Genomic DNA, 27,215 nt, shown 5'->3' on the forward strand with positions numbered 1-27,215 from the left:
CCTCGAGGCGCTGCTGGGCCGGCTGCAGGCCGAGCGCCGGGGCCTGGAAGCGGCCCACGAGCGCGACGTGCGGGAGCTGCGCGAGCGCGCCGCCCGCCTGACCATGAGCTACCGAGCCCGCGCCGCCGGCCCCGCCGCGTCCCCGCCGCGCCTGCGGGAGGTGCACGACAGCTACGCGCTGCTGGTGGCCGAGTCGTGGCGGGAGACCGTGCAGCTGTACGAGGACGAGGTGCGCGAGCTGGAAGAGGCGCTGCGGCGCGGCCAGGAGAGCCGGCGCGAGGCCGAGGAGGAGACGCGGCAGTGCGCGCAGGAGGCGGAGGCGCTGCGGCACGAGGCGCTCGAGTTGGAGCAGCTGCGCGCGCTGCTGGAGCAAGAGCTGCTGCGGCTGCGGGAGGCGTACGAGCTGCAGGCGGAGGAGCGGCAGGTCCGTGCGCCGGGACCGCCCCACCCCGGACTCTGTGGGTGGTGAGGGAGGGGAGCGGCGGGGCTCCCCGGACCCGCTGCTCGCGCCCTGGGCGTGGCGTCGCCGACGGGTGGGGCCGGTCCGGAGGTGCCCGAACGGCCCCGGGAGCTGGGCGCGGAAGGGGGACCTCAGGGGTCCCGGCGTCTCACCAGCCGCAGGAGAGGAGCGCGGTGTGTGGGACAGCCGGCTAGCGCTAATGTGGCGGGGCCGTCCGTGCCGTCTAGATAGGTTGTCAGTTTCTCTAGCTCTTGACATGAGAGGGGGCATCCCGACAAAAGACCCAGTCAGCTCCAGGTTCTCTTTCGATTTCCTGTGCTTCGTGCACCTGATTTACACAAAAGTGAGCCAAGAAACCCCTCCCTCTGACTTCCACAAGTGGTCGCAGAGGTGACAGCTCATTCCTTCTCGGATAGGTCTCAGCGCCGGGAGGTTTCTTAGTCACAGTCAAGCCCTTACCGGGCGCCATTCAAAATGACAGCCCCTTAGCCGTAGGGCACCCTTGGGGGAAAACTTAAATTGTTCCTAAAACGGCTTCTGTTTTGCCAGAGTGATTTCCCTGGAGTAGGCAGCTGGTTTGGCTCTCTGGGCCACTCGCCCTGTTTGTTCTCGGGAGGGGCAGGAACCTCCATGCAGAAAGGAGCTTAAATCAGAGATGTTTTTCCCACAGCACAAGCGGGCCATCAGATCGCTGGGTAGTGTAAGGGTTGTGGAAACGTGCTGGTCCCTGTGGCAGGATGTTATTACAAGTGCAGGGTAATATAAACAGTTACTATTTCGGAGAGGCAAAGCCCAAACCTCTGACACTGATCGGGTGACACCTGTGACTGATTATTGTGTGTCCATCCAGTCCAGCACTGGGGTTGGCCCTGGTCCTGCCTCGTCTAGGCCAGAATTGAAGATACTCCCAAATCGTATTATCCTTAGTTCTCAGGACGGCAGTTGACAATAACATCCTCAGAAATTCAGAAATATTTTAAGGGGATAATTTGGGGTTGAAGATTTGGGTAGAGTGATTTTGTGCCCCCCTTTTTTTAAAGTTAAAAGTAAATGAAACATGATGGTTGTGGCATAGAGGACCATGGTGATGTGACAGGTGTCCACAGTCAGCAAATATCTATTGGCTGCTCGCTCCTAGGTCCTCAGCACTGCGGTGGGTTTCAGTATTCAAAGAGCTGGAGCCTAGATGGGAAATCCTGTAAAGCAATACAGTACTAAATTGTTTGGAATTTATAGTATTTTTAAAAATGTTTATTTATTTTTGAGAGAGAGCTGGCTGGGGAGGGTCAGAAGGAGAAGGAGACAGAGGATCCAAAACAGGCTCCACGTTGACAGCAGAGAGTCTGAGCTGGAGCTTGAACTCACAAACCATGAGATCATGACCTGATCCTGAGCCGAAGTCGGCTGCTTAACTGACTGAGCCACCCAGATGCCCCTAAATCGCCCGGAACTTAATCTTTTAGGATGTGGGTCTGGTTGAGCCTCTGCCTCATAATTGTCAAAAACATTCTCCTTAGGTTGTAGGTGGAGCAAAGATAGGGACTGGCTGAAGTGTGTGCTGATTTCCAGAGCTTTCTCTAGACTCCAGAGTGCTTCCCTCTCCAGTGATGACAGCCAGAGATGCTAGTTCCACGGGGCCCCATGCACTGCGTTGCGTGTAAGTTAAAAGTATCTTAGTAGGCTTTCATGGAGCTTTTAACCAAAAGGAAGTGCCAGCCAAACTTCCTGTCCACTGAGCCCCTTTTCAGGGAATCTCTGCTCCCACCTCAAGGGCCTGGGCTGCACTGGCACTTTTAGAAACTGCTTCTTTGAGGTGTATCGTGTGGGCCAAATCCTCACCATTTACTGTAGTCGTAGCTCACTTGGCCCATTCTGGACATTGAAGCTCTGGTAACAGGGTTCTTTTTTAGCCCAGGACCCTTTTGCCCGTAAATAAATCTTAGTGCCGCCTCAGATAGGAGCAGATAAAAACAGAGCTCTTCCGACTGTGCAGAAGTGGGGACTTGGGATGCACAGTTGGAATCACTGTCCCGCTCTTCCATGCAGAGACTGGGGCCCAGCGAGGATGTGCCTTCCCTGGGGTCACACCTGGCGGGGGCTAGGACCCCACACTCAATCTGTCCGGGTGATACCTCTCTTGTTGGAGTTTACTTCTTTGCCCTAAAAGTAGAGAGCAAGGAATGTCAATGGGGCTTGGATTGTTTTCACTTCCAATGTGTGAAGATTTCATTCCTTCCCTATCCCTATTCCGAATCTTTCCCCTGTTAGCTTAAAGCAGCCAGATTTCAAACTGCATTTCCAAAGATTCAACACCAACCATTAGAGTATTTTTTTTTTAAAGATACAGGCATTTGTTAAAGAGTAAGTATCAGTGATTTAAGCCCAAGCCCTTGATATCTTCAGATTCTATGGATGCTCTGGGGACCCTGAAAATGCAATTAAAACCCGATTTAGCTAATATAGTGTAGTACATGTTTCATCACTAAGAGTTAGCCTTTATCAAGCCCTTCTTTTGCGTCAGGTACCACAGGGACAGGGCTTTTCCCACAAATTCACTCTTGGTCCTCACCCTGATCTTATGAGGTGGATACTAAAATCAGCCCCATTTTACAGATGATGAACTGAGGCACAGATGATGAATTAGGTCCACCTAGTTTGTAAGTGGCTAAGCCAGGGTTCTATTCAGGTGCCAGTATCTGAGCAACTAACCACTAAGCCGCATCTTTGTTCCCATCCAAGATAAACATTTAACCGGTATTCTCTAACTCAGGGCTAGCCCAGTGGTGCCCAGTTAATCTGAAACTCCTAAAATCCTTTCTGACCCTTCCAGCTGGCTGTTGTTAGGATACTTTTCCTGTCAAATATGTTTCACTTGGCTTTTGTGTTCCATGTGGTTTAATGGGGCCCCTCCCCTCCCCCTCCTGGAGGCAGGAGCTCCTGCTCAGCGCCCAGAGAGTCTTCCTGGCTCTGGGCCTCCTGTGCAGCCCAGGAGAACGAGATGCTAGCCAGGACTCTCTTTCTGGGAAAAGTGGTTTTTCCCCTAAGGCCTACGTATTAGGCCTTCTCTCTGTTAGGCCTCTCCGTCAGAGTTGCCAGAGAGAAGTTTGCTGAACTGGACATCCAAGTCCCCAGCATTTTATACTCACTTAAAGCCTGAGTAATACACCCTGTCTCCCAGTTTGCAGGAAGGAGCTTTGGACAAAAACTTAAGACATTTGTGGTTTATGCCAGCCTTACCCTATAAAGACTGAGATTTTTTGCTTGCAAAACTGAGCTCTTCGCCTTTGGGGCTAACTATAAAAGGCTTCCAAGTCCCCAAAACGTGACTGAATGAGACCTTTCTTTTGATTAGAATAGGAATGGGTTAGCCACCCTGCCTGGGCCTGAATTCTGGCTGTACCACTAACTGTGTCTCCGTTTCCCCATTTGTAAAAAAGGGATCATAAAATCCAACGCACTCATTCATCCGAGGGCTATTGAGCACATAATGTGCCAAGCAAGCTTGGTTCTTAAGTACCAGGAATATATAGCAGTGAACAAAACAGAGAAAGTCCCTTGACTTCACAGGTCTTGAGGTGGAAGCTGCTCAGGAGGCGGGCCTGGCTGGGGCAGAGGAAGCAAGGGGAGCGTGGCCTGTGTAGGACTTGGGCTTTTGCCCTGAGCTGCATGAGGAGCCACTGGATGGCTCTGAGCAGAGGGGAGTGGTGGTCTGACTGTGTCTGAGTGGAGCTGCTCTGGCTGCTGTATAGAACGTAGACCGTGTGGGGCAAGAGTGGGAGCAGAGCAAACTTTTTAGGAGACTGCAGTAATAATCAAGGCCGGAGGCACTGGATGCTTGGACCAGAGGCAGGGGTGGGGTGCTGAGAGGGAGCTGCCCTCCAGAGTTGAAGCAGACAGGGTTTGCGGATGGATTGGATGGCAGTGGAAGAGAGGGTCAGAAATCCCAGTTGATGCCAGTGCTCGTGGCCCGAATAACCGAAAAAAGGGAGCCCTCTTTGCTAGAGGGGGTTGGGGCAGGTGATTTGGCGGATCTGGGTGGGAGATCAGAGTTCACTCTGGATGCCTCTTAGATACCCACCTGGTGTTGTAGCATAAAATTATGCGCCTGGAGTTGAGGGTATTGTCTGGACTTGAGCGATAAACACTTAGGATTCAATTAACGCTTGTTATTATGAATACATGCAGGTTTGGGGTCTAAAACAGGTTATCGTGGTATTTAAATCCCTCCAGCTCTAACACTCAAGATCCTGAGTGACTGTGACATTTGCAAGCTCTTCCTATTTTGTTTGTGTGACTTGCTCAGCAAAGAGCGGCTTTGCTGTGGGTAAGAGAACGATTTCTCTGGACACTGTCAGCAGCACGCTTTCCCTGATGCAGAGCTACATTTCATCATCTGTTGTGATGCCATCCAAAAGTTCCCTAAATAGTAACTAAAAAAGGTGACCTCTCTCCCCAGCTTTTATAAGATTAGGCGGATATGCTTTCGCTTGGTTACTTAGGATCAGCGTGCTGTATCTCATACTCCAGTGCGTCTGGCCTGGCCTGGCCGGGCCTGGCCCACGGTTTGAAAACCTCTGACAAGGTAGAAACCAGGTCTGAAGCTTTCTTCAACCAATAGGATCAGTTACAATTTCTGTGGAGACTGTTAGGAGCCAATAATAAGTCTTAACGTTCCTGCTTTCAAAAGTCAAGTAATTTTCCTTTGACAGTTTAGGAAGGGTTGAATCACATGGAAATACGGTGGGAACTATATTTTTTAACTTACACCCAGTTTGATTTTCTTCCTCGTATTTTGTGGGGGTGCAGAGCCATTCTAGAGTGCCCTCTGGGGAGAGAGAGAATCTTTGGGCATACCTCTTTGGCCTGGCTGGGGGGTCCTGACCTCCTCAGGACGTTTGTGGTTGGAGAATCGAGTGCACGTGATATTTTTTTTCTAAGCGAGTTCACAATAATTGAAGTTCTCTATAAAGAATACATTACTACAGATTCTCAAGTTTTGAGATTTAGGTTGAATTTCATGTAGTAGGAAGGAGTAATGGCTGTATGTTTATAGCATGTTTTAACTCTAACTTATACCTGGGATTATACTCCCTCTAACATGGGAGAACAGAGGATTTTAACACCAAGACTTAACTATAGATGGAGGAATATCCTGGCTAAATTCTGGCAACCTTGTCACTTAAATCCAGACTGGCCAATGGTCTGCTTAGGTGAAGGTCTTTATCTACTTACATGCCAGTTTTCCAGGAGATTAACAGAGATCTACTCTGGGATACTTGCTAGTTCTTAAATTCACTTCTTTGCTTTAAAAGCTAAATAGTTTCAGTTTTTTGTTTTTAAGCACCCTTTATATGCCAGGAGAATCTAACAATCATTCGCTGAGCTAGAACTCTTTGGGAGGCAGAATTATTTTCCTGAAGATTGTGCATTGTTTAAAATGGTAGATCCAGTGTGAGATCTTAGTTCATTCTTTGGTTTTATTTACATATTAATTGTGGACCTTTAGCATATCACCAGGTGCCTTTGCTGGAGGGATTACATGGGGAATGGAAATAGATCCCCTCTCCTTCTGGCGTTACAGTTTTTGAATTCCACAAAGATAAATATCTAAAAATGTAGCCAGTTTAGTGAACTGTATTCAGAAATAATGCTGTTTTCCATTACAAACCGGAAGTTAAAGTATATGGACTCATTCCAGTGTTTAAATATGTGCTCAGTTAATTATTCCTCAGAACAACTATAAAATATTATGTAAAAACTACAATTCAGAGTAATGCAAAGCTGTAAAATGGCACTGATGGAGCCATTGTATTTATTAACTAAAAGGTATTGCCGATTTAAAATAGCACAACTTGGGGTGCCCGGTGCGGGGGGGGGGAGCCCAGTTGGTTAAGCATCTGACTTCAGCTCAGGTCGTGATCTCACGGTTTGTGAGTTCAAGCCCCTCATTGGGCTCTGTGCTGATAGCTCAGAGCCTGGAGCTTGCTTCGGATTCTGTGTCTCCCTCTTTCTCTCTGCCCCTCCCTTCTTGTGCTCTGTCTCTCAAAAATAAATAAACATTAAAAAAAAAAAAACAACTAAAACCACATCTTGAGGAGTTACTATCTATTATCTTGATCATTTCCAGTCCAACTCACCAGTTGTGTACTGTGCGACGTAGAGGGAGTGGGCATTTTTCTAGAGGAGGGGGATGCCCAACGTGGCAGACCAAGCCCGTCAGTGTCTCCCAGCCAGGAGGAGAGAAGGATAGATGTAATTACCAGGTGTGAGTGGAACCAGCATAAGGGCTGTGAGGATGATGTGAGCATGTGCAGAGAGAGAACTTACGACTCTGGGCTACAAGTACAGTCAGAAGATTTATATCCCGTTCTGAATTGACATTTATGCCTAGAAGATATTTCTACATTTCTGCCAGCAGATGAGCATGCTACTTTAGGCACTTGGCTTTGTTTGTGGAGATGTTGACTTGAATCGGGGGTGAGCAACCCAGATTAAAAGGTCTCAAAGCCCTCAAAGGGGCTGGATGCTGGGTGGGCAGAGAACATAGCCTGGGGCCCCTGGAACTGCCTGTGGGCCAGCAGAGCAATGCTTCCCTTGGCGTTCCTTTCCCCTCCCCTCCTGCTCAATGTAGCTTTCTCCCCAGATGATTGTAAAGTAGCTTTTCTAGGTGAAACACAGAGCTCTGTCAGCGTACCTGCTTATTGTTGGGGAAATCATGAGTACGGAGAAAATTCTGTTTCACATCCGAGTGACTTCTGTTTTTGATATTGTAAACCCTCTGCTCTCTGGTCTGGGCTTACTTTCAATAGCATCTTCGTAGACCGGTTTGATATGCTGAGTTTCCTAAGCAGAGATTCTTTAAGAGACTCCTAAGCATTCATTATTATTAGAAAGTAGGAGCAGAGGAGCCAGTGTCCTATCAAAATCGTCCATGTGCAATACAAAACAACTTTCATGTGGGGGTGCCGGGGTGGCTCAGTCGGTGAAGCATCTAACTTCAGCTCAGGTCATGATCTCACACCTCGTGAGTTCAAGTCCTGCGTCGGGCTCTGTGCTGACAGCTCAGAACCTGGAGCCTCTTCAGATTCTGTGTCTCCCCCTCTCTCTGCCCCTCCCCTGCTCACTCGCGCGCACTCTCCCTCTCTCAAAAATAAACCTTAAAAAAAATTAAAAAAAGCTTTAATGTGGAAGAAATCCTGTATTTAAAAGTCAAAATATAAAAATGCCCTGACAATGACTTCATCTTTAAGAAGCCTAGAGGTGGTTGTGTGTGTGTGTGTGTGTGTGTGTGTGTGTGTGTGTGTCTTGAACTGTTGGTATCTTCAGTTTGACCAAGCAAAGCTCTAGTCCTGTAATCTAAAAGCCCTTTGTTCTCTTTAGAGAGTGATTACCTGCCTGGAGGATGAGAAGGCGGCCCTCACCTTGGCCATGGCGGACAGGTTGCGAGACTATCAGGAGCTTGTGCAGGTGAAGACTGGCCTCAGCCGGGAGGTGGCAACATATCGGTAAGGATGCTGTGCAAAGAGGTTGCCTTGGCGAAGCTAGAGATCCCCCGTAGCCTCCAGAGTCCATGAGGCTCCGTGATAATCAGAGGGCAAACCCTGGCGTGGCCAGCCCTGGAGTCCAGGGCTAGAGAGGAGGAAGAGCGGGGCCTCACTTAGATCACCAAGCCAACCCCCCCCCACCCCCCCAGTGATGGGAATGGCAGAATTCATACCCTTGCCTGACGTCTACGTGTCCTGGGCCCCAGGGAAGAGTTTTACATGTGTCAGCTCCTTAGATCCTAGAAATTAGCTCCTGCATTTACAGAGGGACAAACTTCACTCAGGGAAGTTATGGAGCTAGAATGTGGGGGGTCAGGACTCAGACCCAGAAACTCCCAAGTCCACGTGCCTGTTGCACTGTTCAAATCTCAGGGCTCTGTTTCTACTCCCCACAGCTTTGGCCTTGAGGAACTACATTTCTGCCAGCAGATGAGCATGCTACCTTAGGCACTTGGCTTTGTTTATGGAGATGTTGACTTGAATCGGGGGTGAGCAACCCAGATTAAAAGGTCTCAAAGCCCTCAAAGGGGCTGGATGCTGGTGGGCAGAGAACATAGCCTGGGGCCCCTGGAACTGCCTGTGGGCCAGCAGAGCAATGCTTCCCTTGGCGTTCCTTTCCCCTCCCGCTCCCCATGGTAAGCAGTCTTTGGTTGGGGTGGTGCCCCATATTTCCTGCAGCTTTCATGCTCAATGAGGACTGGGTACAGAGGGGCCCAGATCTCAGACACTTACAGTGGAAGCACTTTAGGAGGCCCCGGATCCCCGCTTGTGAGGATGATAATAGCAACCAACATTATCGAGCAAGCCCTTTGTGGCTGTTCACTGTTCCACAGTCTCCCTCTCTGGGTAGATATTCCTCACCCCTTTCCCAGGTGCGGGAGAGAGGAGCCTGGTAGCCAACCCCCCCTCCCCCCCCGCGCTTCACTTCCAGGATATGTCGGAGCATAAATTGATTGCGGGTGTGAACGAGCCCTGGAAAATCTGCCTTGGCAACTGAGTAGAAGACATGGTCATAAGTGCCATCTTCTGACAACATCACTGCTAGCAGATTGGGGGAGTTCAACCTGGAGAGAAAAAGGAGGGGACCAGGGTCCACTCCCTTGATTAGAGACAGAGCCAGGGCAGAGGCAGGCCTAGTTCACTCCCTGTGGGCTGCACAGTCCACAGTCTTCTGATCATGATTTTGCTCTCAGAATATCCAAATGGCCTGGGTAGCTTTGATATACATTAGTAGCCTAATGCAGCCTCGGGCCAGCCTCACTGTCTGTACTGTCTGGAAGGACTCGCCTCAGCCACCCTCTCATCGAGGCCCTTAGTACCATCAGTGAAGAGGGAGCAGGCAGTGGGGCAGCCCCTGGCCTGGGCCCAAGGCAGCCACTAGGGGGTGAGGTCCACCTAGGGCCCAGCAGCTGAATGGAAGGGTGGGCAAGCCAGTGGGGGCTTTGCTGCGCCCCTCCCTCTGAAAGCCGTGCTGTGGCTGAGCGCTGCAGAGGCCGTGGTAGTCTGGATGCGGACAGAGGGTGGAGGAGGCGACTGCCAGCCTGTCCCTTCTCAAACTCCATCTCCCACATTGTCCTTGGAGACCCCCTGGGATGAACGATTGCAAAATTAAATTGGTAGGGTGTTCCAACAAATGCTGCGTGAGAGAATCTGGGTTTACTAATAAGGAAAACTTCAAAACGGGCTTTATTCAGGGGGAAGGAAGCATTAATCAGCATTTTCTTCACTTACAAGTGACAGAAGGCCTTCTCAGACTGGCTCAAGCCAAGAGCAGGGTTTATTACTCGCTTAACTGAAGAAGTGCCTGGTTTCAGGCACAGTAGGTCTGAGTGCCCTGGTGAGGTTTGATGGTGACTGTCCCTGCCACTTGCTCTGGTCTCTTCCTTCTTGGCTCTGCCCATGCTGCGGCAGGATGGGCCCCAGGCAGTGCCAGGCTTTGACCTGGAGGTCGGAGGAAGGGACTCTTTCACATCCATCCCACCAGGACTCCTGGGCCCAGCTCTCTGGCTCTCTTGGGCCACGTGTTTGTCCCTGGTCAGGGGGACAAAGTGCTCCGGGGCTTGGAACAAGGGGTCACCCTCCCTTGAGTCCCACGGATTGAGATAGCGGGGAGGTGCCCTGAACTTGCACTGACCTGGAGCAGGTTGTGCTGGGTTGTCCCAGCAGTGTGACGGTTGGCAGGGGCCCAGTGTACTGCTTCTGTCTGTTGCTGGCATTTCTCTAACCCAATTAAGGGTTGACTTGGTTACCCCCTAGGAATTAAGGTGGCAACCGGACATCCGGAAAGCAGGTGATTGATTTCACCGTGTGTCTCTTTGAAGTCCAAGTTTGCACGGGGAAAATGATGAGCCTGGGCCTGGCCTTGCCTGGTTGCAGATACACCACTGGTGAGAACTGCTTGCAGGCCTCCCTGCTTCCCAGGGCTCAGGATTTAGTCTGGGAGGTGCCCACAGGCAGTTGAATATAATCCCTTTCTTTGTATGAGCCAAAATTCTAGCATTATTATAGCTGCTGGGTGTCCTGCAGAAAAACCCTTGTCATATGTGACTCTTGTAGGATTTTACCTAGCTGCCCAAATTCTAGGCCAGGTATCAGACTTCACATTTGCATCAGTGCCCTTTTGTTCTTCTGACCCTTTCACAAGTGCCCGTTTGATCTTTGTAAGTCTTGACCCACTGTCTTTGAGGAAGTTGACCCTCCTTCCACACCCTGCCCCACTGAGTGCAGCAGAGACTGCCAGCCTCTTGGGGACCAGGGCCTAGGGCCCCCTGCAGTGTGACTTCTTACCAGCCCTGTGTGGAGGGGCCGAGGGTGGCTGACAGTGTGGCTGGCTTTGCTTTCCTCTCCTGACCGAGATCATCTACATTTGCCCCAGGTGTTCCGTGCAGTGCCCAGAGTTGATAGCCACCATTCTGACTAAGCATCTCATATGGAAGAGAAGGGGTTGTGGCTCCTTAAAGTCAGCAGCACATCCCAGTACAGCTGGAATTTGTCAGCTGTGCGGAGGCCGGCTCTCAAGTGTCACCAACACTTCTGAACCCAGATATCTGGCCCTTCACTGCGAAAAAGAAATACTAATAACAAAATTGTGTAATTTATAATTAAATGTAGACTTAGAGTTTATAAATAAAGATACAGATTTAATAAGATAATAAAATTAGAACAAAGCAAACCCCGGAGTCTAAGGCTGGAGGATTTCAGCAAGCCTAGTGGGCCAGTTGGTGGCCAGGGAAGGTAGTGGTGTCTCACCTGGTGGGTGACTGTGAGAATGAGCCCTCTCCTCCTGTGGGGCTGGCCGATGCTAAGACCAGGGCAAGCACCGGAGAAGGCGGGCTGGCACGGGGACCCGTGCTCACTCTCCTCTACCTGTCACCGGTGAAGTTGTCTGGGGCTGGAGGTGCTTGTCTGCCAGATCCGTGATTGTGAGTGTGTTTGTTACACTGGCAGCTGAGCGGCTGGAGGGGAGATGCTCAAATGGGACAGGGTGTGGTTCTCAGCTCCATCTGTACTTGGGGGTCATCTGGAGAACCTGACGAAGCTTTGGCCCCTGGGCCCAGTCCTAGATATTCCAGTTAACCTGGCCCAGGATGGGCCCAGGTCTGGTGGTTTTACAGCTCCGAGGAGGACTGTCAGGTGCAGCTGGGGTAGAGAAGCATGGGTGCAGACCAACAGGGTTGGCATCATCTCAAGCCTGTGGGAAATGCAGAATCTCCCGCCCATTCCAGACCTCCTGCTCCAAGTCGGCCTCATGACGAGATCCCAGGTGATTTGTGTGCACATCACTGCTTGCAGAGCAGCCTGGGGACATCCTGAAAGCATTAAGCCTGTCTCACAGTAGCCTAGAGATGAGGCAAATGAAGGGCAGGCTTACTGGTTGCCAGGTGCTATGGGGGCATCGTGGATGAGGCACGCAGCCACGGGCTTCCAGGAAGATCGTGTGGGAAGGGCTTCCGGGCAGAAGGGCCAGCCTGGGCGAGGATCTGAGGATGGAGCTAGCGTGGCATCTGTGGCAGTGCCGGGAATTTGGGCAGCTTGGTTTTGGGGGCCTGGCATGGAGGGCTGTGTGTGTGATGGATGGGCAAGAGCCACCCCTGTGAGGCCATGTTTTGTGAGTGGGGTCTGCCTTCCGGCTGCTCCAGAGACACTGGCAGGCAGGGCGCTGTGCCTGCTCAGACGGGCCACAGACATATAGCCAGTGGCTTGGTGCTGAGGGTCACGTGCGGTGGATGAGGCTGCGTGGATGTAGGTCGCCTCCTGCACTGTGTAGGAAACAAGAAACGCCCTACAAGCCACACAACTACAAGGCATCTGGAGATCAGAAGGGAGTTCTGAGAATCAGGGAGGGCTTCAGGAGGGAGGTGAGACTGATCTGGATCTTGAAGGATGGTGGAGATTCGATCAGACATGTAAGGAGAGAGGGGAGGCAGGAAGTGGGGGGTGGCATGTGGGGAGGGACCAGTCCCCTTAGGTGAAAAGCCAAACAAGGTGATAAAAAAGCACACATGCCAAGAAAACACTGTAGACCGTTTACTGCCAGCTAACAGGGTCAGATAAAGACGGTTCACAGGAGGGACAGAGAGCTGCCAGCCGAGGTTGGCAGGAGAGATTTTCAAGAGATGTGAGATTTGAGTTGGCCTTGAAGGGCTGGGAAAGTCGGCAGTAGGAAGTGGGCTGACAGGAAGGACTCCGGAAGGAGCTCCAGGTGGAGGAGTCTGATCAGAAAACAGGTGGAGGAAGGAGAATGCAAGGTGAGTGAGCAGAGGCCTGGGAAGAGGGCAGATGGAGGGGCCTCGACTGGAGGCCACTGAGGTGGAATCTGCACAAGCGGGGCAGGGAGGTGGCCGCTGGCAGCTAAAGGGCAGGACGACTGCGTGCCGAGGTTGCGGGGGGTGGGGGGATGGGTAGTGATGTGGGTGCTGGGAGGCCTCAGGAGGTCTCCGGTCACTGGCGGTTCAGGTAGAGAGGACCTGACATGGGTGGCCGAGGGAGCCTCTGCGTAGGCTGACCAAGGCACCGGAGCCTGGCTGGGGGGAGCCCAGGAGCGTGGGAGAAGGGCGCCGCTCATTACGTGCTCTTGCAGACGAGACCTTGGCAGCGAGCCTTGTCTGTGAAGCAGCTGTTTGTTCAGGCTCCGTGAAAACCAGGGGCCAGTGATGCTGTCCAGAGCCCACGGCACCCCAGACCCCCCCGCACTGCTGACACGAGACCTGGTCCCAAAACTGCAGATTGAGAGCTTGCATAAACGCAGCTAGAAAATAGTCTCCTTGCCCTGCCCCCCGCCCCCCCCCCCCACAAAAAGAAAAAAAACCCCAATCAGCAAGAAACAATTAGAAAAAAAAAAAAAAAAAAAAAAAAAAAAAACACTTAGGGGTGAAAAAAAAAAAAAAATGCAAAAACACCCAGGAGTAAACGGAGTCCAGAAACCACAAAACTGCAGGTTATGAAAATCGTGTGCACAAGAGTCCCGTCCTGGCTTTCTAATCTGCGGGGTCAGGTGATGCTTTCTCCCTCAAAATATAAAATGATGCTTTGTGTTTTAGGTTTTGGGGGTGAAATATATAACAGTTGTTCTAAATGTCGCTTGGAGAAATGGAAAGCAGGGCCAGACGATTTTTCAAAAGAAAAATACTGAAGGGAGTCTTGCTTTACATATGAACATGTAATGCAAAGATTTGCTGCCTGCGATCTGTCAGGCAAAGTCCTTTTTAAAAGGTTAGGTTGGAAACAACAACGTCAAAGTCAAAACATGTTCTTTGTATGTCTGTGCAGCGGGGACGTGCGAGCTTCCTGTTTCCTCTTTGTAATGGCAGCAGAGACAGCGTGTTTCAAATGGGGGAAATAAATATTCAGTCTCTGGGTTTGGACCGCTAATAAAGCAATACAGATAATTCCTGCCATTGGCAAGTTCATCGTCGTAATGATATTTTTGGTTGCTGTATTATTTTTTTAGGATTACCTATCCCTTTGCGTGCTCCAGTTCAAAGAAAAACAGTCCTTTGGAATTTCTGAAGCTCTTGGAGGAATACATTTAGTTTTTCTAAATTAAATCCTACTCTTTTGAAAACTTATAACCACGTGTCATAAAACTCAACCACGTGGCTGAGACCTAGCCAGTTATTAGGTGAGATCTTTGAAGTTCATGATGTCTTGTAGTTTCGGGGAGAGGAGACAGAAAGGATGGACCCTTATGTTTGGTTGCTAGCCTTCCCCCACGTCACTGAAGAAACGGGTTACCCTTCATTAACCAGGATCGTAGGTTATCCAGAAACTCTTCCCCTCTTGGGCTGCTTCAGTTAACTGAAAATTAGCTCTCTTCTCAGGTCAGTAGAAGATGATGACGATTGTGAACATTTACTGAGCACCTGTTCTGTGACCGCCGTTGTTGTGAGAATTTTCCAGTTTACCGGCACCACACACTGGTGAATGCTGCCTGTTTCTGAAATGGGGAAAGTGAGTCACAGAGGGTTTGAGTAGCTTGCCCAAGGTCACAGAATGAGGAAGTGGCAGGCCCAGGATTTGAATCCACACAGCCCGACTCTGGAAGTTTCTCCATCAACCACTCCCTATGCTTCCTTCCTTTCTCTGTTTTATTAGTAATCTTGGCCCCTCTGTCGATCATTTGATTTTTTTTTTCTAGTCTCTAGAACAGATGGATGGACCTTTGATACGTGATTTAGTACTGAGCACAGAGGGAATGACCAGAAGCAGCATGGCCCTAGTGTGACCTTCCACGAAACACCTGTAGTGTGGGGCGGAGCCTTGCCAGTGCAGATGGTCACATTGTCCTCTGTCTCCGCCTCCCTCTCCTGCACCCAGCCCTGAGTCCAGTCAGGGTGGCAGGCAGCCCCCCCTACCCTCTCTGGATCTTAGAGGCCAGGGAGGCAGTTCTGAGGCTCCTTCCCCGGCTCTGTCCCCGTTGCCGCCCCGCCCCGCCGCGGCGCCCCCCCCCGCACTTAGCCAAGAAGCACTTTGTGAACCATCCCAGTAGGCTCCACTGGCATCACTTCTGGAAACATCTTCCAGCTGTCCCTCTTCCCTCACTCTTGTCCGCACTTATTGCGGACAGAGGCGTGCCCTGTGCCCCCAGTGAGGAATCATAGCGGACGTGCCCTGTAATTGCATTAGGATAATCTATCCCGGCCAGGGAGCCCCCACCGTGGGCCTGGCTCTGTTGACCAGTGGGGTCTATTAGGGCCTGGAGCCTGGCCAGAGGCCACATTATAGCTCACTTACGCACTATGGATTTGTCTCGGACTCCTTAATGAGGCCAGGGACTTGGTTTTCCTGCACATGTTTGCTTATTTTCCTGCTCTAACAGGCTGCCAGCCTGCGGGGCTGTATAAAATGTTCACTAATAGCTCGTGATTCAGGGGGTTGGCATTTCTCACAGTCACCACGGCTTGGCGGCCGTTTTCCTCCAATGCTCTCGAAATAACCAGAGAACGCTCTACCCTTTTCTTAAAGTTGTAGGAGTCTGTTCCCTAAAAATGTTCTTTTTAGAGCTTTTGAGGAAATTTCTGGCGTCTCCTCAGCAGAGTTTGTTTGTGCCTCTGTCCTTTGAGTCCTGTGAGCTGCATTGGCACAGGGCAGGACTCTGTGTGTGTCAGGAGAGGTGTCTGTTAATTAAGGTGTGAATTAAATGACAGTGCCTCAACTGTGCCTGTAAGACTCTGTGCTGGACACTCGGGCGGAGAAGGTGACACATTGCTTTGCCTTCCGGGAGCCAGCCATTGAGAGGACGACTGAGTTCTTCCCCGGAAGAAGCTTCATTGTGGGAGAGCCCTGGAGGGGCGTTTTGATGGAAGTCACCAGAAGATGTTGAATATGCTTTCATTGATACGTTCTGGAGGGTCTGTCTGCCGGATTTGTTCTTTTGAAAATGTGTGTGAAATACTGATGTGTTAGGCGTGGCAGGAAGGTCTAAGCAGCTTGCAGGGATGATGGGCGCCTGGGCTCCATCGAGCCTCCCCACTGGTGAGCTGTGTGCCTTTGGACAAGACACTCTGCCTGCACTCCAGTGCTCTTACCTCTGAGCCGGATGCTTATTGTTGGCCCTGTGTGGGGCGGGATGGGGGTGCTAGGAGGGCTTCATGAGGGTCAGAGCCACGCTCGGTGCCCAGACTTAGCCAGGGCCGGTGACCCCACAGACCCCCTCAGGTGACTGGTGCCCGTTCCTCGGTAACCATAGCCTCCCCGTCAGGGTCCTGAATTCAGTCAGAGTTTGGCGACCGTTTGGATTTCCTGAGAGAGGAACAAAAGCATTCTCTCTGAGGGATGGGGGAAGCTATTTCTTTCCCCCAGGGGATTTTCTTTATCCCGAACACCCCCAGCCCCCTGCCCTGCCTTGTCACTGAGTTCTCTGCTGACCCGGACTCCTCCTGGAACCTAAAACGCTTGGTCATGAGGATGTGGGATTAACGGGTTGGTGTCCCGTTTCCTGGCTTCTGCCCCGAGTGGACGGGCTGGGGCTCTGGACTGGGCCCCTCATCTTCCTGAGTGAGTACCTCAGTCCCTGCTTCGGTGGCAGACCCCCTCCCCTGCCGCATACACCTTGAGTGGGATCCCGTTCGCCCTTGTCTTTGCTTTTTTCCTCTGGGGGGGGGGCTCTTCCTTGGCCATCCCCCACCTGCCCACGGGGTTCTCGCACTTACGGGGATCACCACATTTGAATCGGTGGAAATAGAACTTGGCGCTGGTTTGCCTGAACCACTGAGTCCCTGCTTGGATCTGGCATCTCTCCTCTGTTTTTGTGCCCAGCTCCCAGTGGTAATATCAGTATTTCCAAGTGGGCCCAGCTTCTGGTTGCCCTTTGCCATATACAGTGTGTTTCTTGGAACTGACGTTAGTGACTTCACACATTGCTCTAGCAACCAAGACAACTGTTGTGGCCACAGCGGCCAGCGTCCTCGGGGTCTCTCTGAGTGACGGACGTCCCGGTGCTCACCTGTCCCAGCACGCCGGGTGATTCGGGCCCAGAGCCTGACACCCCGTTCTCCCCCAGGGCTCTGAGTTGTGTGCGTGAATGACAGCTTACTGAAGACACTGCAGTTTTAGACTTCTGCATGTGGCCAAAGGAATCACCCGATCAAGTGCCTTTTGCTGTTTCGTTAAAGGAGAGACCAGGATGCTTCTCTGGATGACACGGTGGAGAGGTGGTCTGCAGCCTGTCCTTTTTCTCTTCTACCTGCACGCTTTCCATCTCTTGTTTTCCCTTTTCTCTCCAGGATGTCCCCAGGACACCCAGTGTAAAAACCATAAATGCATTCTGGCTGCCTTATTTACAAACCAGTGTCAGTCCTTGCTTTGCTCTTAGTCGACCCCCAACGTGTGACTCCAGAAAGACCCCTGTGGGAGTTATGATTATTCTGGGGCCCTTTAGCCCTGGGGAGATCTGCCGTGCATGGGCCTGTCCCCGCTTCCCAGACAAGCCAGACCCCTGATCCCCATTCCTAGGCCCACATCTCTCTTCTCCTCCTCTTCCTTGTCCTGGGCTTGGAAGGGCTTTCTAGAATGTCTGTAGCCCTCACCCCACATTATGTTCATTGCTCTATCCAGCCAGGCCCACTGAGGTGGGCTTCGATCCCTATGGTGCAGTATCTTCAGACACAAGTCCTGTGACACTGGGACACTGTGGTCATGGACCAGATACTACATACTATGGCTTACAGCAGCACTTCTCACTCTTTTATTTCCTGATGAATTTTTTTTAATTTTTACAGAGCCTTACTAGAAGGAGAAAGTAATCCAGAGATACTGATCTTGACTGAGCGCATTGAAAACGTGCCACAAGGTAAATATAAGAAAAGCTAAATATTTAATTGTAGGGTGTTTTCTATATGAACAGGTTGATTCCATGGTTAAATAGTAAGGCATCACTTGTCAGGAAGAATTTGGGATTAGGTATGATTTTTTTTTTTTTTTCAGATAAGTGTCATTCATGCCTCTCTTAAGTACCAGCCAGATTTTATTTGATAGGCTGTGGTTTAAATAGCAATGTACGTGTGAATGCATGGGACAGTGTTTAGTAAGCTCATTTATTCATCTGGCCAATACTTTGGGGGCGTTTCCTACCCAGTGTGGTGAGTGGGGAGGAGGGGGGTGCTGATGGAGAGGCGGGAAGGGTGAAGGGCGAGGAGACAGTGGACGTGGACTTGTTTGTCATACCCTTCAGAAGGAACACCCTTTACGGACCAAAGACTTACAGGTTGTTTTTTTCTCCCCACCACTTCTGGATATATTTCTTTTTTTTATTTTTTATTTATTTTTTTTCCCTTTTATTTTTTGATTTTTTTTCAATATGAAATTTATCGTCAAATTGGTTTCCATACAACACCCAGTGCTCATCCCAACAGGTGCCCTCCTCAAAATGCGTCACCACCCCTCCCCCTCCCCCCATCAACCCTCAGTTTGTTCTCAGTATTTAAGAGTCTCTTATTGTTTGCTTCCTTCTGTCTCTGTAACTTTTTTTCCTCCCCTTCCCCTCCCCCCGGTCTTCTGTTAAGTTTCTTAGGATCTACATATGAGTGAAAACATATGGTATCTGTCTTTCTCTGCCTTATTTCACTTAGCATAACACTTTCCAGTTCCATCCACGTTGCTACAAAAAGCCATATTTCATTCTTTCTCATTGCCACGTAGTATTCCATTCTGTATATAAACCACAATTTCCTTATCCATTCATCAGTTGATGGACATTTAGGCTCTTTCCATAATTTGGCTATTGTTGAGAGTGCTGCTATAAACATTGGGGTACAAGTGCCCCTATGCATCAGCACTCCTGTATCCCTTGGGGAAATTCCTAGCAGTGCTGTTGCTGGGTCATAGGGTAGATCTTACAGTTTTAACACAAGTATCAGGAGGTATTACTTTGTACGGCAAGTAGTCTGCTCTCTGGAACTCGCTGGCCCATGGGGGCAGAGGTGGGAACGGTTATACCGTTTGTATTACTGAGCTGCATTGGCCCGGGCAGCTCAGATTGACATGGGTAGCAGGTGTCACTGGGTGCCCTAAGGTCTGTCTTGATTGAGGCCAAAAGCTACAGAATAAAGGTCATATTTCCTGTAGCTACGGAACCAATGAACAGGTTAGTGTTCACTAGAAAGACCCTAAGAAACCTGCAGGATAACTTTAAAAAGGAAAAAAAAAAAAAAAGCTTAAAAGCCGTATAGAATCTTAAAGGGCTTTCTGGCTAAGCAAGGCAGATTAAATTACTTACAGTATGTTTAGTATATACTTTATTCAGCAGAGTTTCGGTCTGCATGAGTATTACCATATTCAAAATCATGGCAAATTGGGAATGCATATATTTGGTACATCTGTCAGGAGAATATTTAGTTAACTGCCAGTCTGGATAGATGGCATATTAAAAAAAAAAAACACAATAGTTTCCATCTTTATTTTTCAAAAACAGCAGGCAATTCACAGATTTGAAAGGTCACTGATTCAGAACAATAATTTTGGTTTCAGGTGTCTGTGACTGGTAGGAATTGGGTCTTAGACAATATCCAGTAAGTTTACTTACTGATTTTGAGAGTAAGGTTGAAAAAAAGCAAAGATGTTATTCACCAGATTTCAAGGTTTACTTCAGTCACTTAGATTTTTTACGTGAGGCTATTTAAGTCTGAAAGTCCATCACATCACTTAGAAGGGAGAGAGGAGAAAAGGGCTGGGGCCACACTTTGAGGAGAACCACCAGTTGAGGGCCAGGGCTTGCTAATCTTTGACTAGCTGAGTTCTTGGAGCCTAGGGAGAACTCAGCAGGAGGGTTACTGGGGGCCTCTGTTAACTTGTTTCATTCACTGATTGTTTCATCTGGCTTGTTAAAGGATACAGAGACAGTATTTGTAAACTAAATCTATTTTAGCAGTTATGGATTAGGCTAAAAGAAAGTAGCATTAGAATAAAGAGGACCAATTGTGAACTCTTTTAATAGGCTTTGAGTTTCCAGATAGTTGTGTGTCCTGTGTGATATACATGCAGTTAACTGTTCACTGAATAAATGTACGGATGTGTTCTTAGATAGTGAATTTATCAATACTTATGAATACACTTATGTTTCTTTTGTAATATTGTATAGAATAATTCTGGCCACTTGCCCACACTCGGTTGACAGCCTAAAACCAGTCTGTCATCTTCCATATTTCTTGGTGAACCTTAATTAAAGACCAGATGGTTCTTGCAGTTTCCCAGGGATTCATCTTCTGGGGCTTCTCTGTTTAAGATCAGTATATTGACCTGAAAGGAGGAATCTTGGAGAAAATGTCCTGGCCTGGTCTTTCTCTTGTACCCTGAGCTCTGTCCTAAAGAGGCCCCTGGCTTTGGCTGATGTGACAGGGAGATCAAGGGTGGAGAGTGGGCTTTGCTAGGCTCAGCCGGATGGGGTGTGGTGGGCACAAGGGGGCGCTCTCAGGGTGGACTGTGCTCTTGACCACATTCTAACCCACCAGCTGCTATGCCTGAGAGCAGGTACCCACCTGGAGTTTGGACATCCCCGAGGGTAAGCACCCTCTGTGGACCATCCGGAGCAAAGCAAGAAGCCCAGGATCAGGACATTAAAACAGACCGTAGTGTTGGTGTCTGGTCAGCTTCCTGCTCTGGCTCCCTTTCAAATGGACAGTTTGTAAAGAAAGAAAATAGAAGTATAAAAATAGAAGAAGCCAGGGAGCTTTAGAAAAAGTTAACCTCGTCAATACTTGTTGGCCCAACATGGAAACCAGTGACAAATCAGAGCGTATTAAATGGGAGAGAGAGAATGCCAGTTAGCGTGGAGTGATCTTGTACTTTGTAATTATGAAGCGCTCTTCTGCACGGAAATAAGTAAAATAAACTCAGGCTGTCAACAAAGCAGCAATGCGTGTTTCCAAACTATCATGGTACTGTGAAATTTAATCCACAGAGACTAGCACCCAGCCTCTCGAATGCACACGCCGAGCTGCGCGAGCTCACGTTTGCTGATGTTTGTGAAGGTGGATGATATTTGAAGATCGGCAACAAGAGCAAAGTGTTGTGCTGTGGCATGCATAGCGCTACATTTTACTGTAACGGGTTTTTTTTTTTTTAAACTACCAAAATCAATGATTTGGGGGTGGAAAATAGCTCATTTGTAAATGCCCTTTCTGCCATAATAGTTTGCATTTATGATGATGGGATGGGATTTGACCTGTAGTGATGCTTTTAAGATGAGAGAGGTAATGATGACTGTCGTTTTCTGCAGAGTTCAGAAAAACATCCTATCGGTACGCCAGCACGGTGCTGCAGAGGGAAAATGAACGAAATCTGTTTCCCAGGCGGAAAGCACCTCCGGCCGGCTTCAGCCACAGCCTGGCGCAGCGCTCTCGCCTGTCGGCAAAGCCCGGAGCTCGGCCCGCCGTCCCAGGTGCTGCGGGCAGTGCCTTCCTAGGCTCGGGATATTCTTCCCTAACCGTTACCCGGTGGGAGAAAACTGACGGCAAAACTGCCGACTCTCAGGAAAGACCTGCCAACAGCCAAGCCAGCGTCAGAACTTTCTCTCCAGTGCCCGGTCTTTTAAGGGATACTGAGGCTCCAGCGAAAACATTCCCCGAAAGACCGAGAACCGCGGGTACAAAGGCCGCCTCTGCTAATGTAGCCAGAGAGCCCGCCCTTGCCCAAAAGCCCTATCGGGACAATGTGTCGGCAGGTGCTTCCAAAAGCACGTGGTCAAGTGAGAGAACCGTCCTTGTGGAAAAGAAGACGGGGGCTAACGTCACGAGAGAGCAGGAGAGAAACAGGCCAGGTGCCATCCAAACAAAGTGGGAAGAGAAGGTGTTTGATTCCAAAGAGAAGGCTTCAGAGGAGAGGAACCTAAGGTGGGAAGAGCTGACAAAGTTAGATAAAGAAGCGAGAAAAAGAGAAAGCCAGCAAATGAGGGAAAAGGAGAGAGGGAAGGAGTCGGCGAAGGAGAAGAGCGTTCGAGAAAGAGAGGTACCGATCAGTCTAGAAGTCTCCCAGGACAGCACACCAGGGGTGGCCCCGAAAGGTTTGCAGACTCCCCTCCAGGGGGATGCTCGTGACGGTGCAGGCAGAGGCATGGAAAAGAGGGAGGCCAGCTTCAGGCTGGACCGCGGCGACACCACCAGCTCCCCGAAGGGTGACTCCACGACTGAAACCATAGCCGAAAACATCGTCTCCAGTATCCTGAAGCAGTTTACCCAGTCTCCTGATACAGAGACATCTGCTAATTCTTTTCCGGACACGAAGGTCACTTACATGGACAGGAAGGAGCTTCCCGGCGACAGGAAAACAAAGACTGAGATAGTCGTGGAGTCGAAACTGACCGAAGAGGTGGATATTTCAGACGAGGCTGGCCTGGACTATCTTCTGAGCAAGGATGTTAAGGAGGTGGACCTGAAAGGAAAATCGGCTGAGCGGATGATAGGAGACATAATCAACCTTGGTCTGAAAGGAAGAGAGGGGAGGGCAAGGGTGGTCAACGTGGAGATCATTGAGGAGCCCGTGAGCTATGTCGCTGGTGAGAAGGCGGATGAGTTTTCTACCCCCTTCGAAGTGGAGGAGGTTGATGATGTGTCTCCGGGCTCCAAGGGGCTGGCTGAGGAGGAAGAAGGTTATGGAGAAACAGACGTCATGTTCTCAGGCAATCAGCATAAAAAGACCAAGCGGCCCCAAGAGAATGTAACTCACGTTGAAGAAGTAATGGAGGCGGGTGACTCAGAGGGAGAGCAGAGTTATTTTGTGTCGACCCCAGATGAGCACCCTGCGGGGCAGGACAGAGACGAGGGCTCGGTGTATGGGCAGATCCACATTGAAGAAGAGTCCACCATCAGGTACTCTTGGCAAGATGAAATCGTGCCAGGGACTCGGAGAAGAATAAAGACAGATGATGGGCTGGGGGAGAAGGTGGTGAAGCCGTCGGACATCTCAGAACCTTCTGCGGAGGAGGAGGTGGGTTATACTCACTGGAAGGAACAAGCTAGAAGTGGTGAATTTCATGCTGAGCCCACAGTCATCGAGAAGGAGATTAAGATACCACCTGAGTTCCACATGTCCATTAAGGGATCCTTCAAGGAGCCCAGACACCAGCTGGTGGAGGTTATCGGGCAGCTGGAAGAGAGCCTTCCGGAGCGCATGAAGGAAGAGCTGTCTGCTCTCACCAGAGAGGGTCAGGGCGGGCCCGAGAACGTTTCGGTCGACGTAAAGAAAGTCCACACCTCCGGGGGTAGGTCCGTGACCTTGGTTGCCGAAGTCAACCTCTCGAGAACCGTGGATGCCGATCAGTTAGACCTGGAGGAGCTGAGCAAAGACGAAGCCAGTGAAATCGAGAAAACCGTGGAGTCAGTGGTACGAGACAGTTTGGCCAGGCGGCACAGCCCGGCGCCTGGAAGCCCAGACGGGGAGACCGCAGAGGAGCCCCCGGCTGCCGGCTTTCGCTTCAAGCGCTGGGCCACCCAGGAACTGTACCGCCCCGGCGGTGAGGAGGGCGATGCCAGCCGGGCCTCTCAGGGCACAGAGCAGGTCGCTTCCCCAGGTCCGGTGTCAGCCACGGTAGAAGTCACCAGCCCAAGGGGCTTTGCCCAGTCACACGTGGTAGAGGACGTAAGCCGGTCTGTCAGGCGTGTTAAAGTAGACCCCACTGGGATTTGGAGGACTGAGCAAGTCTCACGAGAAGGACCCACTGCACAAGTGGTGGAGGTAAGTGGGGAAGGGGACCTAAGTCCGGCCCTGAGCTCGCCAGGAGCCACCTGGTCTGTGAGGCACTTCACCCTGAGTCCTGATCAAAGTCAAGTGTCCCAGGAAGTCTTCTTCCAAAGGTCTGTCCCTGCCTTTCGGGAGGCAGGGGGCACAGAAGAGCCTGGCCTGTCCACAGATATGGACACAGCGGGGAGGCGCAGTGTGTTTGGCTCTGAACAATTTCATGCTGAAAGGGAAATTGCTTTTCAGGGCCCCATTTCTGGGTCGGGGAAGGTTGGCGATTATTTTCAAACAGAAGAGTCAGTACCCAGACTTCTGTAAAGGACCTTCAGGTGGGCCCCAGAGAGGGGTTCGGGGAGCAGATCCAGTTCAGAGCCCCCCTTTCAGACAGAAGGGCGTTGAGTATCAGGGAAGCTTCCGTGAGCACTGAAGAGTGGTCAGGGGACGGCACATCCGTCAGGCAGGTCACGGTCTGGGCTCAGCAGCATCAGACCACTGAGCACATAGTTCCCCTGCCCCGGGAATTCAGCCTCTCAGAAAGCAGTGCCCATGGAGAGGGCTCGCAGACGTGAGCCAGGCTGCGCGTAGTTCCGCTGTGGGTGGGAGGATCCTGATGACCGGAAAGAGCACCTTCCAAAGTGCCAGTTCCCAGTGGCCTCAGGAGGCCAGTGTGGGAGATGCACGAGGGGCAGAGGAGACACCAGGCATGAGCAGAGCCTTTAGGCACATTTGTCTGGGTCCCGCAGAGACCACAGCCTCTGAACGGGTTGTCTTCCACGAGCCCGTTTCCAAATCGCTTGCACCTGCCGGTTCAGCGGGCTCCCCTGAGCTAGGCGAGTTGGCAGACGGCAGCGGGGTGCTCAGGCACGTGGCACGGGGCCCCAAAGACTCTCCGTTTACCTTTCAGATGGACATAAGTCACGTGGAGGCGAGCCCCCGCTGGACGCAAGACACCACGGTCTTCTTCCCCGCAGGGACGGAAGCGGCGGCTCGTGGTGCCCCTGACCGTGGTGCCTGGAGAGACGGGGGCAGTGGGAATGCCTGGGTGGCCAGCGTGAGCTTTCAGGGCTCTTCCGGGGATGGACACCAGGTCCCTGGGGAACAGGGCAAGGCGCAGGCTGAGTTTGACAGGACGGTGCAGCTACAGAGGATGGTAGACCAAAGGTCGGTGATTTCGGATGAAAAGAAAGTTGCCCTCCTCTATCTAGACAATCAGGAGGAGGACAAGGAGGGCCACTGGTTTTGAGAAGCAAATATTTTGTTTTCAGTGGTGTCTTAGCCAGTAACAACACAGTAACACACAGAGGCCTTTACTTCTTTGAAGGAGGGAGGCTCAGTCTTTATGAAGACCTCCCCACTTTTCTTACTTTCTCCACCGAGCGCTCCGGGCGATGTCACTTTATCATCTGTAAAGGTGTCAAATTAATTCATGCCTTCGAAGGCATTTGAATTTTACTTTTGAGTTGGAACTTTGACACAAATATTTTTTATCTTTTTAGTCTTAAAAGTTCCTTTTTCTGGAGTTTTCTCTCCACTGCTTGAGACAGTTTCGACCAATTTTGCTCCTGGTCACGGAAATGCCTCACATCTGTTTGAAGTTATAATCAACTCTCTATAGGGAAAATGCCTAAACGGTAACGGTATAGTAAGATGCCTATATGATAACAAGATTAAAGTAATATATTTAAGAGTAAATTTTATTTGCATGTGCTAATATGAAATAATCAACTAACATTTAAAAGGAAAAATGCGTACATTTGTCACTTTTCCAAGTCTTCTCAAAAAGAAATCCTAGGAAAGAAGCAGATTGCTTCCATAAAAGATAAAAGTGGAAAAAAAAAAAAACCTAAATGGTTCTAAATTTAGGAAAAAGTTAAGTTCACTTTGAGACTTGAATGAATTGCTTTCTATGTGCAGAACTCCAAAAAATATATAGTATTTTTGTTTATGGAGAGGCCAGCTTCAGCCCATTTGATATTCCAAGTCCACACGCTTGCTATGTTCGTGTAAATTCTTAGAAGCCCACCCTGGGCTTGTGTGTAGGGAAAGTGACTGTTGGGAATGGGTTATTGTATTTCCTTTCTCACAGCACTGGGTTGTTAAGTAGCATACAGTCTAAGTATTCTTGTTTGTTACAACCTAAGTTCTGGAGTAGCCAGCTCCCGCCAGAGTGTTAAGCTTCTCCACACCTTAACCCTTAGCCCTGTCTACACATTTAATTTTACTGGCGGGAGGCAGACCCCGAAGACAGTAAAGAGAATGCTGATGATGCTCAAGCTAGAGCCTGGCTTGCCAGATGATCCTGTGCCGTGACATTGGAAGCACAGGGTGGACTGTGCCTCCCAGAGAAGGCCTTGCAACGCACCGCTAAAGGGACCGAAGTCTGGGTGATGCAAAATGACAACCAACTTCGAGGACGTTTTTGCATTTTTTTTTTTTAACGTTTATTTATTTTTGAGACAGAGAGAGACAGGGCATGAACAGGGGAGGGGCAGAGAGAGAGGGAGACACAGAATCTGAAACAGGCTCCAGGCTCCGAGCTGTCAGCACAGAGCCCAACACGGGGCTCGAACTCACGGACCGTGAGATCATGACCTGAGCCGAAGTCGGACGCTTAACCGACCAAGCCACCCAGGCGCCCCTGTTTTTGCATTTTCAACAGAAATCATTACAGCTGGGGTGTTTTGCCCAGGGAAGAGAATACTAATGTTACATAGGATAAGATGTTTTGTGGGAGGGACTGGGTGCCTCTCCTGCTGCCCAGCACCCAGGAGGGGCCCTGGAGGAAGGCAAAGGCCCCACCCTCGCGGGCCACGGCATGCCGACGTGCAGGTACATACCGTGAAGTTGAAGGTACTAGAAAGAGTGTGCTTTACTGGGTTTGTTTTATTTTACATAAGGGTATTGCTTTTAAGGCTTCGTCTTTAAAGGTAGTGGCACACAGAAATTACCTCTCCAGCAGCACAGTATTATTTTAATCCAAACTAGTTGCTTGCACATAACATTGTTTAAACTGTACTTCCGGTAACAAAGAATCCTAGAGCTGCCAGTAGGACACTGAGGAATAGTGATTGGAGGTAATGCCATCCTCTAGTGGGTTATGATGTTGGGGGTGGTGGTTATGGCATGAGGGTCTTCCCTCGGTGGGGGGAGGGGGGGATGTCACACAGTGGCCCTCAGCTCCTAGAAATGGCTACAGCAGGTAGTTTAGGGAGAGTGCATTTTCTTAATAAGTGGAGGAGAAATGCAGCCAAGCTTTCAGGATGATCCATTTTACAAACACTGTGAATCGGGGTATAGAAAAAGTTGAACTGCAAGTCTAAACCTTTGTTATCTTCCAAATGCACTAGTAATTGTCACAGACTGGTACAGAGGTGATGGCTTGGCAAACAAAGCCTTCTTGTTTCTCATATAGTCAAAGATGGGCGATTTTATGTTAGCTGTAATTGGTAATGGTATTTGTAGAAGTGATTTATTGGTCAAGGTGACAGCCTACTGTTTTGATGGCGACACAGACTGAGGATGGGGAGTCTGTTATGTGAGTC

At 50.2% G+C, this 27,215-nt stretch overlaps 1 protein-coding gene across 1 annotated transcript; it reads left to right on the forward strand.

Annotated features, from left to right (window-relative positions):
* Position 1: 1 nt before the first annotated feature.
* SYNM (synemin) lies at positions 2–26,140 on the forward strand (the record flags this gene model as incomplete). The annotated part of the gene is made up of 5 exons (XM_040493410.1): positions 2–424; positions 7,841–7,965; positions 17,724–17,794; positions 21,218–23,670; positions 24,578–26,140. Coding segments are annotated over 5 exons (3,411 nt in total), but the record flags the coding sequence as incomplete, so codon positions are not given.
* Between the last annotated feature and the right edge of the window lie 1,075 nt (positions 26,141–27,215).

The sequence above is a fragment of the Herpailurus yagouaroundi genome, unplaced genomic scaffold (genome assembly GCF_014898765.1).
Source record: "Herpailurus yagouaroundi ecotype Mexico unplaced genomic scaffold, PumYag 185, whole genome shotgun sequence".
Lineage (NCBI taxonomy): Eukaryota > Metazoa > Chordata > Mammalia > Carnivora > Felidae > Herpailurus > Herpailurus yagouaroundi.